Source organism: Eubalaena glacialis, chromosome 17 (genome assembly GCF_028564815.1).
Source record: "Eubalaena glacialis isolate mEubGla1 chromosome 17, mEubGla1.1.hap2.+ XY, whole genome shotgun sequence".
Taxonomy (NCBI): Eukaryota; Metazoa; Chordata; class Mammalia; order Artiodactyla; family Balaenidae; genus Eubalaena; species Eubalaena glacialis.
This window is the reverse complement of record NC_083732.1, coordinates 6851414-6864605: the sequence shown is the minus strand read 5'-3', so window position 1 is coordinate 6864605 and position 13192 is coordinate 6851414. Positions and strand designations below refer to the sequence as shown.

Sequence of the window (13192 nt, the reverse complement as noted above, 5' to 3'; positions counted from 1 at the left end):
CAGAGCACTGCCCACCTGCATGGGTGCATTAGACATCAGACCACAGCAAGGAATTTGTATCCCGTTATTGCATCCTAAAAGCAAAGACACTGTACGTATCCAGTAAGTCTTCATACAAGGAACACTGAGCAGTATAACAGTGACTCCCTTCAAAGCACATTTTATTTTTAAAAACTCTTTCACACATAATTTTTATATTCATTGTTTCCTCTTACATCAGCTTTTGGTGAAAGGGTATTATCTTAAACCATAGTTCGGTTCTATGAGGGCAGTTTTGTAAGTGGTCAGAATATTATGATCCAAGAATATAGGAACAAGCCAGGAAAATAGGGGAAGCCTCCAGAAGACCAACCAAATTGATTGGCTGCATGGAATTGTTTAGAGATTCCTACAGGGTTGCTGTACGTGGCCTCAAAACAGTAATTTGTGGTTTTCATACACTTGATACTTCGAGCTTCTCACTGGCAGTAACAGGTTCTCCTCCTTCTGCAGAGAATCCCTAGAAGGAAGGGCCACGTTGTCCAGCAGGAGGGTAACTGGCCTTTCTGTTGCCACAGGGCATCACACATCCAGTAGATTGCACCGTGTTGTCCAGTATCAATTTAAAAAGAAAGGAAGCATAAAGATCAGCAGTTCAAACACAATTTTGGACAATGGAATCGGGAAACTATTTAAATTATTTGGGAAAATCTTTTAATAAAAGTATTTGCAGTGAATCATAGGAAATTTATCTCTACAACTGACATTTGATTATTTTCTACAAAGGTAGATATAATCTGCAATCATGGAGATTTTAATGTTTCAGATCACTAATTTTTCAATTAAAATTTCAAAGGAGTCCAGGTAAATATTCCCTGTGGAGAACCATTCATTTCCCTACACTTTGTTCCCTTTGTCTAAATATTCCAAATCCTTGATGAAATATGACCTCCAATGTAATGATTCCTTCATTTTTAATATTCTTCATTGTGGTCTTTCTTGAGTCCTTTTTATTTTTCTTCTTGATATTTTATTATTTTGAATATAGGAATAGTTATGTTTAGAAAATTTGGAAATTATAAAAAAAATAAAGAAGATAAAGATGTCAAATAGCAATTGTTTCTATGCATTCAGAATTCAGAGGAAAAGAACTTGACACTCATCCACCCACAAATGGTAATGGAAACCCTGTGTCTTAAGACATTCCTAAGTACAAACTCACAAGAGAAGACAGTCTACAGCAAAAAAAAAAAGAAAAAAAAACATCAGGAACACTACCATTTAATGGCCAGGTGGAGGAGGATAGGCCTAAAAATGATTCTGGAAACAGTGAGGACACCGAGGTAGGCATAAAACCCAGAGACTGTGATGTCATGGAGCCCTTGGAAGAGACAGGACACCCCCAGTGAGAAATCAAGTCAGGGGAAGAGTAAAAAGTCCACTGGATTTATCAGCGTGGTCCTTGGCGACCTTACTGAAAGCTAAGCAGTGGGGAGGTACAGTGAGTTGCCAAAGCTGCCTGCAGCCAGTACAACCACGTGGAGGAGTCTGGCTGTGAAGAGAAGAAAGATCGGCTCTGTGTAGCCTTGGGGCAAAGAGAAAGTTTGCTTGTTTGTCTGTTACGTGTCTGAAGTAGTTAAACGGCAGTTGGAGGAGTAGAGTTAAGGGTGACTGAGGCCAGTGTCTACTGCTCCTAGACTTTCTGATTTAATCAGTATAGAGCTGAAGCCTGGACATGAGAGTATTATTTAAGTTTCCCAGGTGATTCTAACATCCAACCATTGAGAATGACCATTCTAGGTCATATTTGCCTGCATGTTTAGTTTAGACCCGTTACACCCGTTTGCCCAGTATCAACTCAGCCCAGTCCCAGCATCCTTGTCCTTTGGCAGATTTACCTGAGGACCAGTCATTTGACAGGATCACCTCAAACCCATCCTGGGGAAGTGATCTTCTAGTGTTAATCTACATTAGCTTGTCAGCTTGGTTCAGAGCATCCTGTCCCCATGGGGTTGTTCAGTCTGCTTCAGTAGACAGTTTCAAAATGATAATCTTTTAAATAACTTTCTCACTAAAGCCAAAGCCAAAGAATTCACTTAGTTTTTTTCCTGTCTCTGGTTCCCAAGGCATATCTTTTAAACCAAGACCATATGGCATCACAAATTAGTGTTAAGGTCATTTCTTTCCATTCATTCAGTAAAAAGTTACTACTATGTCATAATTAACATCTGAATATCATTTTAAAGTTTTAAACATATTTATATATATATCATCTCAGTAATCACAAAATGGCACTGCAACGGGTTTGCAGTAGAGGAAATGGAGGCCCAGAGAAATTATGTAACTTGCCAAGATTTCACAGCTAAAAATAGTAAAGGAGGACATGAGTGTGGATCCTCTGATGTCACATCCACTGGCCCCTCAGGAGATCATGCTTCATCTCCAATGGTGGCAGTTACTTCACACAAATTACTCTGCCTGGCAATTCGTCTGAATAAGATACATATTACATTGTTTGCCAAGAAGAAAAAAGCAACAACAGTCATAATAAGAGAAGGTGAGGGTGCAGAACCTCCCTGATAATGGTGACTTCATCAGGAGACAGTGTACGGGGGCCTTTGTGCTGGTGGGAGAGGCGTGTGGAAAGAGGATTCCTTACGAGACAACACTACTTGATACTCATGTAGATTCATATAATTTTAGAACTAGAAAGAAATCGTAGCCCAAATCTCTCATTCTATAGAGGTGGATGAAGTGACATCGCATATAATTAGTATCAAAGTTCAAATGCAGATGTCTTAAATATCAATACATTGTAGGGTTTTTTTCCCACTTGCATCATAATAACAATTCAGATTATCCAAATATTCATACTCAAGGAAAAATGGGAGAAAATGGAATCTATCCTTAAACTGAATATTAAAGCTGTTCTAGAAATGTCTAGATTTGAGAATCTAGTTTACAGAGATGCACTCTCCAATATGGTAGCCACTAGCCACATGTAGCTATTTCAATTTAAAGCAATTAAAATTATATAAAATTTAAAATTTTGTTTCTTATTCCTGCTAGCTGCATTTCATATACTCATTAGTTACATGTAGCTAGTGGCTACCCTATTGAATAGTGCAGATTTTAGAACTTCACCCCCATTGCAGAAAGTTCTGTTGGACATCACTGATCTAGGGTCTAGACTATGCCATTCTCCAAGCCATGAGCATTGCTAGGCTTTCCCAGCAGCATTCCGTAGACCTAAGTGCACCACCAAAAGCCATTCAACTTTCTTCATTGGACATGTTGCCCACTATTGTTTAAAAATCATAACTAGGAGGAAAAGGATAAACTCCCCCGAAGAAAACAGGTTAGATTGTTCATACAATAGGGAACACGAGGTTCCTACACGAGGAACCTGCTGCTGTCCTAGCCATGATGCGGCTCCTCATTCAGCTTCCTGAATGAGAAAAAGAAAGAGTTGAGAGAGTTAAGGTATAATATCTAACAGTACAATAGTATTATAAAAGAGAGTCAATAATATTATTGTAAAGCTACGTAAATTAGGCTGGAAAAGAATGAATAGGAAAATTACATGAAATAAGTTTTACTTGAAAAACAGTAGCAACAACAAAACCAAGTGTCCCTTAGAAACGTCTGTGTTTGCACGATGTGTATGGGTGAGTAGATCTATGTAAGTCTCAAGGGAGAGCAATATGATTTGTCCTCAAATTTTCTTAGTTCTTCTGTAATTCAGATTTTGTTTTATTTCAGGTCAATGGTGGAGAGAAGCGACCTGCCTCTGACATGGGGAAAAAACCAAAAACCCCCAAAAAGAAGAAGAAGAAGGACCCGAATGAGCCCCAGAAGCCTGTGTCTGCTTATGCGTTATTCTTTCGTGATACTCAGGCTGCCATCAAGGGCCAAAATCCAAACGCTACCTTCGGTGAAGTCTCTAAAATTGTGGCTTCCATGTGGGATGGTTTAGGAGAAGAGCAAAAACAGGTAAGAAAAGATGTGAAATGGAGTGAATCAACATGATTTGAGAAAGTGTATGCATTCTAAAGAAATGGCTTCTAAGGATGTTGGGTGAATTCTTCAGATACTAGAACTGAGGCTGAGAATGTGCCCCATCAGAACCAGACTTCAGGGGACTTGGACATCATTTTATACTCCTTTATTGCTCTGTTATAAATAACATGTTAGTTCCTTTGTTTCAAAGTTTATATAGTGCAGTTACTTTTGGAAGGACTTTTACGCATCCCAGCCAGGATTACCTCATTCCTTAATGTTGCCAATGCGATCATAAAGACAGAAAAAATACTAAAAGTATTTTGAGAACTGTCCACACCTCTCTTCAGCACTTACTATTTACTCTTTTGTCATCAAAACCCTCTTTGCTCTTTGCTAAATGAACCTCAAATTTAAGGGTTTCTACCCTTATCCATTCCCTAAAGACCATCAGAGTATGTTATTCAATCCCACTTGTACTGTATTTCTAGGTTGTATTAAATGGGCCCAGATGCCTGGTTATTTTCTTCTTCTCTTGTGGATTGCCGTGGTGTGATTGAGGACCACACTGTTGGGGGTGGAGGACCGTGAGACACTTTGTATCTCAGCCATAGGGCGAGTAGCCCAGAATGTCTTAAGGAGGGTGGGAACTGTGGAGAGAAAGAGTTCAGTATGCAGATGTAGCCCACTTCAACAAAGAAGCAATATTGATCCCAGATTTCTAAACCAGGGACTAGATTGCCATTGTCACCATCTAGAATTTCATGGTCACGAAGGAAAAATTAGACAAGCATTATCATTAAAGTTAAGTCACTGAAACGATTAAGTAGATGCAGCTTTAGCTGCTGCAGAATACTTTACGGCGTTAATGATGGGTTAGTCTCATTGGATTCTGGACAGGGACTTTTCACCTCTCCTCATCAGGTCCAGGGAAGTATGTAAGAAACAGAACATCTCAAACCTATGTACATCTATAAGAACTATATATTGTTATATCTGTCAACATCTATCATGTATATCATGTTTTATACTTTGAAGAACACTTTTACATGATTTATCTGCTCAGTTGCTTTAAGGACATTTTTCTTGGATGTTTCCTGAACTTCTCCTCCCAAAAGAAACTCATCCAGAATAAAATAAGCCTTCTCAAAATTAAAAATGATATCAAGTTCACACACACTGCCAAAATACTTGTCAAGTAATTCCACATAATGATGAATTATTTCCAGGGTAATTAGTTCCTTGTCCTGATCCTCAGTAGCACAGCAAAAATACAGACTCGCATATCTCGGGAACTGCTCTTCTACCTGCTGAGCCCACAGCAGAGGTCTTCCTTCCTCATAGATACTTTTATCTGAAGTTTGCAGATTATGAAATGGGGCCAGATGGTTAAATTCAGTCACTTACTCCTTCAACAAATATTTGTTGCATGTTTACCATGTGCCCCAGGCACTGTTCTAGACACTGAGAGTAGAGCAGAGAATAAGACAGAGTCCCATTCTGTTGACTGACTTGTCTAAAATTCCACACTGTGACTAGAACTTATCATCATTCAACTTAACCATTTTTTTCTAACCAATTCATGAAATCAATTATAGTTGTAATGGTAAAACCAGTTGCTAAGGAAACACAGAACCTCCTCCCCCAGTTCTCTCCAACCCCTCTTTACTGTAAGCCAAAGCTGTCCTTTACAATCTGAAATCTCTACACATTTTCTTACGTCCTTTTCAAGGTTGCCAGCCCCAGGGAAGGGCTTCATAGGAAAGCACAGGCCTACCATGTGGAGCTCTGCTACAAGAGTCGTCTCTGAGGATGGAAAACACACCACGGAAACGTTCTCCTTGCATTCGATTAAAATACTCATCTCACAATTAAGAGGGTGGTTGACGTTGTATTTTATGATACCATTGAAAACCTACTATAGTTGTTTGAGGATTTCAGAGCTGGTTTCTATCCTAACTCAGATGAGTTTGCTCTCACACTCCCAAAGCTGAGGTGTGGTTCCCCCCTGAGGCTGGACACTCATGATGGAATTGTAGAGGGGCTCATTCCTCCACTCACTACAGCTTCACGGATTGAGAAACTGAGTGCACATCCACCAGGAATCCCAACCCCATCCCTGTCCCTGCTCCACCCATGATCCAAGCACCAAGACATACCTCTCTCTCTGCTTTGACAACCCCTGTGTGTATTCTTGGATAGGGACAAGGCCTCAATACTGTAAGCTCTTTCCAGTATACTTGTGATGACAAAACATTTTCCTCATTCTCTTTTATTTCCAATTTAATAACTAACTTGTAATGAGTCTGTCTTTGGGTTCTCTCTCTCTCTCGCTGTTTTTTTTTTTTTTTTTTTTTTTTAACATTTTGGCTGTACCTCATGGTATGTAGGATCTTAGTTCCCCGACCAGGGATTGAACCCGCCCCCTGTGTGGTGGAAGCGTGAAGTCTTAACCACTGGACCACCAGGGAAATCGCTGGGTTCTCTCTTAATGGAAATAGTTGGGGGTTTTTTCAAGAATTTGTTTTATAAATAAAGGATGAAATTATGTAATAGCTGACCCTATTTAACTCATTGGGTATTATAAAGCAATTTCATAATCAAAATGCAGTTGTTTTAAAAAGTTATGCTAAGATTGCTTAGGAGAATATACTAATAGAAATAACTATCTTTGTCTCTTCTAGAAAAATTAATATTTTAACATTTGAGCACTATTTTCAAAACAAGGTATTGGGAGCAGTTTGAGTCACTCGAAAATGGTTTGTCCCCATGCCTTATGTTCCTTTGACTTGACAGGGGTTCAGCATAGCTTATCCTTTTCTCTTAAAAGATGATCTTGCTTAATAAAGATAGTGAAACTGCAGAGTATGCCAAAAAGGATGGTTTATGACACATATAGGGTGCAAGTCCATCCCAGGGACAAGCAGAGAGAGGGTCCAATGAATGAAATCAGACGCCACGCTTACAAAAGGGAGCATACTGCATCTGACGGGGCTGCTGGGACACCACGTGGCAGCCGCTGTCTAACAGTGTGCAGGAATGGCCAGCGAAGCGTGCATGCCCACCTAGGACGCACGTTTGGGCATCAAGAGAATGTCAGCAAAATATCCTAAAGTGTTAGCATGGTGTGTTACCACCTGTTCTTTCCCTTTATGTTGACTCATTGTGCCAACATAATATAATATCTCTATTTCAAGCTTAAATTAATTGTATTTTACTCTCATTTAATATTCAGATTGGGGAGCACATGCTATGTATTTTTAAAGGAATGTTGCTGAAGCCGATTAGAGGCAGACCATTAAACTTCAAAATTTAGGACAAATGTGCATGTTTCAGAACAGCCCCACGTGATGCTGTTGGCATTGTGTAGGCAGCTGGTTCAAGTAGAAGGCTAGGATTTCATGCGCCACGATTGTTCAAAAATCCCGTTGTCATAATAGCCCCCAATTATGAACAGCTACAAATATAAACACGAACTGGAGAAAATGGACAAAATTATTGATGACTTACTAGGGGCTCAGAAAATTACAATACTTAAGGAAAAACAGCTATTAGTGAGATTACAATCGAAGGTTTTCTTGCCAGCCAGAGGGAACAGGACTAATAGGGCTGCTGTATGTTTGTGTCACATGCTTCCTCATTGTGGAGTTTAGGCGGGGCTAAGAAGCCATGCAGATGGACAGATCTTTATTTTCAGAAGCCATGATAAGGGAGAAACTATATGTACTTTGGTTTCTATGAAGAATCTCTCAAAGAAGAAAAATCAGAAGGAAGCCGAAAGAAGTGCTAAAAATCCTCCAGGAACACAAAACCTCCCATATGAATCATTCCTACCAAAGCCACTGAACAAACTTCACATGTCAGAGATCTCTCCATTTTAATACTTTGGAAGATGGTGCTGAATCTGGAATGGGAGCAGGATTGTGTCTGGGATTCCAACTGGAGGTTTTAAATGCTAATGAATCCTAAGACAATAGACAGCCCGGTTCAGAGCCATACTAAGTTGTTTAAAAAAGGCACCAGATGGAGAGAGGGAAATAAAAGATAAGCGTGGCTGTGATGTTGGTCTTTGCTACTTATCTTTCACTGACTGGAACCTACAGAGAAAGAAAAATAATAACAAGATCACGCCCTTTGTATTAGACTCCTTGGAGTTTCAGCAACCCTCAGCATCTTTTTTTATGAAGGTCCAGCTAGATTTCCTGTCTCTCCCCGTTATTTCTGAATTCTGTGATTCTGATCATCTAAGTCTGGGATCTGAGTTCACGGTTAACGGAGAGCAAATCAAACCCCACTAAATTAAAGAGTCCGTCCAGCTTTGAAGCAGAAGAGATTGGTCCAAAGAGCTGTAAAGTGTTCTTGGGTCCTTTTTAGCCATGGAAAGTCAGTTCTTAAGTGAGAAAGGAAAGTCACCTTAAATCAGAACCAGATGTAAATTACTAAGTGAACCTTAAGTTCCTAATTGGAGACACAGTTGGGCTGTAATACATTTACCAAATTACAAACAAAATGTTCTTGTTTACATTACATTAAATGGCTTTAGAGCTTCAGCCAAAGAGCTAAATAAACATGCTGTTAGGCTAAAAATGGAGTGGAAGGCCTGTTCAGAGTTTGGTGTGTTCAGGAGAAACCACAGCCCACGGTGCCCAGAGAGCCTATTTTTGTAAATGCTAGCCCTGTTGTGGGGGCAGAGAGTGGAGTTACCTCGAGATCCAGAGCCTAATGAGCAGATATCACTTGCAGGGAAACTGTTTGAATATTGTAACATATGCCTTCTTTCAGGATGCATAATTCATATCCAAGGATATTAGCCATAGCAGTTCAGCTCAATAGCAACACCTCATTATTTTATCCCTCAGTATTTATTCCTATGTTTGACGCCTTATGAAATTACTGTTAATGTGTTTATATAAGGGCAGATCTGACACAAGTGGGAAGAATGTAATTTCCTGCTCATTCTTTCCTGCTGCTGTGTCCTCTTCCCCTGGTAGAAGTGGCAAGTGTAAATAGTTAATTTGCTTCAATTATGAGCCTGTCCTGCTAAATTAGAAGCAGCAGGGATATGAAGAGCCAGAATTATACTTATGAGGCAGCTGACAAATCCTCTGAGCCCACGGAATCAAATCATTTACTCCTCACTGGTGCTCAAACACCCACTACAGATATGCTGCCGGGGTTTTTTCCCCCGCCCCATATCTTATGATAAAATGTGGATTTTATGTCAACAGCACTTCAGGTTAACTAAAATCCTATTGCACTGTCACATTCACGCATGTGTTTATCTTGGCCAGTTCCTTATAAACACTATGCATTTTCCCCAATTTTTTTAAACTAGGAGTAAAGGATATATAAAATAATTGTTCATTTAAAAACTGTAGAATGTAAGAAAAGTTTATATTTGTAAAAACGTAAAACAGCAGTTAGAAATATTACATGCAATGGTGAACATATTTTACCTCTAAAACACAGGTAAGTATAAATACATATAATCATTGGTACATACATGGGATTATGGCATGCCTTCATGGGTATAAATACACGCAGAAATATTCCACGCTCATACACAGCGGGAGCAGACATTCCACTTGAAAGGTTCCATGACATCAGCAGGGAGAGAATTTGACTATGATGCTCAAGTCTGCTGTGCTTTATGTATTATTGGTAAACATGTTTGGGGTGGGCGGGCTGTCTGTCTGTATACCAAATCTCCTACTCCTATTGATGCCCACTCTAATTTAGAAGATGCGATTCGGTACTTTACCATGAACACCCATGCCCGTGCTGACTCATGGGAGGAGAAACCTGAGACTAGGGATTATACACTGGATCACAGGTATTTCCTGAGCACCTACTATGTACCAAGCTCTGCCCTGCCTGCTGGGGCTTCTGCTGTAGACAAAAAGATGACAGGCCCTGCAGTTGGGGGTCTAAGAGAGGCATCAAGGGGAGATCTCATGCAGCCAGGAGGAGCCCTTGCATGAACAAAGATGCAAAGATGGATCTTAGATACCAGATCAATTTGATTATATATATATGTATAATATATATATGTGGGGGGGGGGGTTGTCTGCATTTCTTGTGTGCCTGACACAAAAGATGCACACAATAGAGGCATATTTTTAATGCCTTTTTTTGGTTCTGTAGCTTCAGTTCCTCACACCATGAAGGCACATAATAGATACTCAATATATTGTTAAGCATAATCGAACGACATTATACTCGCCCCGGTCATCCTCATTTAATGAATCTACAGATCTATTTTGCAGCCATTTTTTCAGATGAGGAGCTTGCTTCTGTCTGATCCCTGCCATTCCAAAAACACGTTACACCATTTTTGTGCAGACTCTTTGTATGCATTGGATGGATCCCAGAAAGAATCGATAGCAAGATTTTTGACACATTGTATAATATTTTCAGTGCTCTGAATACTACTTTATAAAGTTCTCTGAGTTCTGGAATGCTTAAGAAAATGCTGAGCAAGTTACACAAATGGAAATTTAACTGCGTTTAAGGACTAAGTTCTGTATAAAACACAGAGGCACTTGCTCTAACTGTCCTAAATAATAACAGCATTCAAAGACGCTGCAGACATTCATTTCTCAAGTACTGTGTATGACAGGGAATTGTGATTAAATTATTATTTCTTATATGACTGTATTTCTAAGCATTTTCTATAAATATGAACTTATACTGGGGAAAAAAAAACTGCATTTGAAGTTAACGAAAAAGAAAAGCGCCTTTTAGTTTTATAGTGTTTGAATAAAATCCAGAATTGGAAGAATTATGTTTTTTCTTATTATTACTGTAAAGAGTTGAAATAAACTACAACTAGAGATTAACTAAGGGCCAGAGCCGAAAAAGAGGGAAGGAAGAAGGAACTAAATGGTGTTTATAAGATTTTACTTTTTTGTATAAGTTAGATGGATTATTGGGGAGGGAGCAGAAAGTGCAAAAAGCAAAATGACAGGTTGTATTAGAATTTTTTCTGTTTGTGTGCATCATATTCACTGATACTGAACTGCTGATTTTAATTAGAGATTATTAGCCTATAAGACATATATATTACACATGCTGGAACGCAGAGCATTTAAAAAATGATTCACAGAATCACTAGATTACATGAACAGAATTTGGATTCTCTAGAATTGCTATTTGATGTATGTTTTAATTTAGCCATTATGTATGTTTTAGTTTAACCACTGAGATGTGATCCTTAGATAGGATATGGTAGCTTTCTTAGAATAACAAACCACAGCAAATAACTAAGTTAGGACAGGATGAATTCAAAAGTGTTTGGATGAGCTGGGGAAAATGATGAATGATGTATTATGATTTTTAAATCCTCATCTGGCCAACTTTGCACTTTATTTCAAACAGCTGTAGACCATTTGGAAGCCATTTTGTAGTTCAACTGAGTACTAATATTTACTGTGTGAATCACATTTCTTTAAAGTATTTGTCTTTCCCTGAGAGAGAGAGACCATTTCTTTCCCAAACTTAACTTTGCTATAAATCAGACCTATCCTCCTAGATTAGAAGGTTTGATCATTGCAGTGGGCTGTTCATTGCCAAATGCAGTCAGCGTCATCTTTGGTATCTGCAAGCAGAAGACTTTCTCCATCCATAAATAGAGCTTTGAAACGTTTTTGAGGAACTTTTTACTGATGATTTTTAAATATCTGTTCTGAAGTAGGAATTTAAGTATGTGGAATTCTTACATGTTTTTTATCATTCACGCATACATTTGAGGTCTTTCTTCAGACATTTCCATCAAATATAGAATTCAGAAAGCATCCTTGTGCAATTTTAGAAGGTAGCATCATAGAGACATACAGGGTGAATAACATGTGAGCCATTAGCTAGTTCTCAAAGGTGGAGGTTCAAAATTACTATCGGGGAAACCACCTCAGATTTTAATTCTGATCTAGGGTACCCCCCCCCCCTTTAAACACAATTACAGAAATATACCTCCTGAAATTACCACCCTTTGAATCCTCCCTCTGAACACCTGCATCTATTCAGGAAAGAGCGGACCCATCAATCCGTGTAATGTGACTTGATGAGTTTACCCTTTTCTAAAGCGGTATTTAGGCGCTTGTACGATGATCTCACATAGCCAATCATCAGTAGCCAATAGGGAGCCATTTGGAGGAAACAGGGCACCCTGAATGCTAGTCAGGTATCCCGTAACAACATCGATCTCCCAGTGAAACCAGGGGGCACACATTCAGCCTAAAACACATTGAGTTGCCACCTTTCTCCCATGGTTGTTAATCAACAAATTTCAGGGAAGTTAACACCTTGTGGGACGTTAACCCCTGGGAGCCCCACCATAGTAACACTGTTGCTGTTTCAATAGAAACCACATGCAAGAAAGATGATAGATGTTACAATCTGGCCATCTGGCAACACCATCTTATCTGTGCTACTTAGAAAATGATGCTTTGGGCAATGCTATGGACCCAAGTGTGTAATATTTGCCTTTGGAAGCTAAATGAACCCTAGTTAGCTGCCCAGGGGGTCACTTAGAGTAGCATATGAATAAAAAACATGATAGAAATGCTTCTAGTATACAAAAGCGTACTACCATCAAAGATATTTTTGCTAAATATTTGCTTCAAAGTCCTGAATAGGATTTCTGTCTGTGTGGGAGAAAAACCCTCTCCAAACGGTTTTAAGGTATTAAAAGTAAACGTAAACATTGTCAGTGTAAGGTCATTAATTATAAGTTATGTCTTGGAGAAGAGATTGGAGGAGAACTACAAACAGAGATCTGTCTTGGGAGAAAGAAATAAATCAATAAAAAGCAGGAGGGCTCTGTGTTTCTGATTGTGGCTGACCAAAACATATAATATACATGAATCATACTGTTCAAAGACATGTGCTGTAATCTAGTGTTTATTTGTTTTCATGTTTGAATGTCTAAAAAAGGATTTGAATTTTATTTCCAATAATTAGCTCAGTAAATTAAGAGTTCTCTTGTAATTGAACCAAAGGATTAATTTGGCTTTTTACTAAAAAATTTCTTTTAAGTTTCTTTAGTTCTATGTATTGTAAAGATGACACAATGATTGTATGTTACTGTTGCACAAATTCTTAATCGCCTTATTATAATTGCCTTTAATATACCAAAATGCCAAATATAAAAGACTAGGCTCAAGAGCTCCTTAAATTAGCACTTTCATTTCATAGGGTCCTTTATAATTCTGCTGAC

The 13192-nt window shown here is 38.8% G+C and overlaps 1 protein-coding gene across 1 annotated transcript in view; it reads left to right on the top strand.

Moving 5' to 3' along the window:
- The window catches only part of TOX (thymocyte selection associated high mobility group box), a 295082-nt gene that overhangs the window by 260308 nt on the left and 21582 nt on the right, over window positions 1–13192 (top strand). Inside the window, exon 5 of the mRNA XM_061171715.1 lies at window positions 3742–3972. Coding sequence (XP_061027698.1) covers window positions 3742–3972 — 231 coding nt within the window. The remainder of the gene's footprint in view (window positions 1–3741; window positions 3973–13192) is intronic.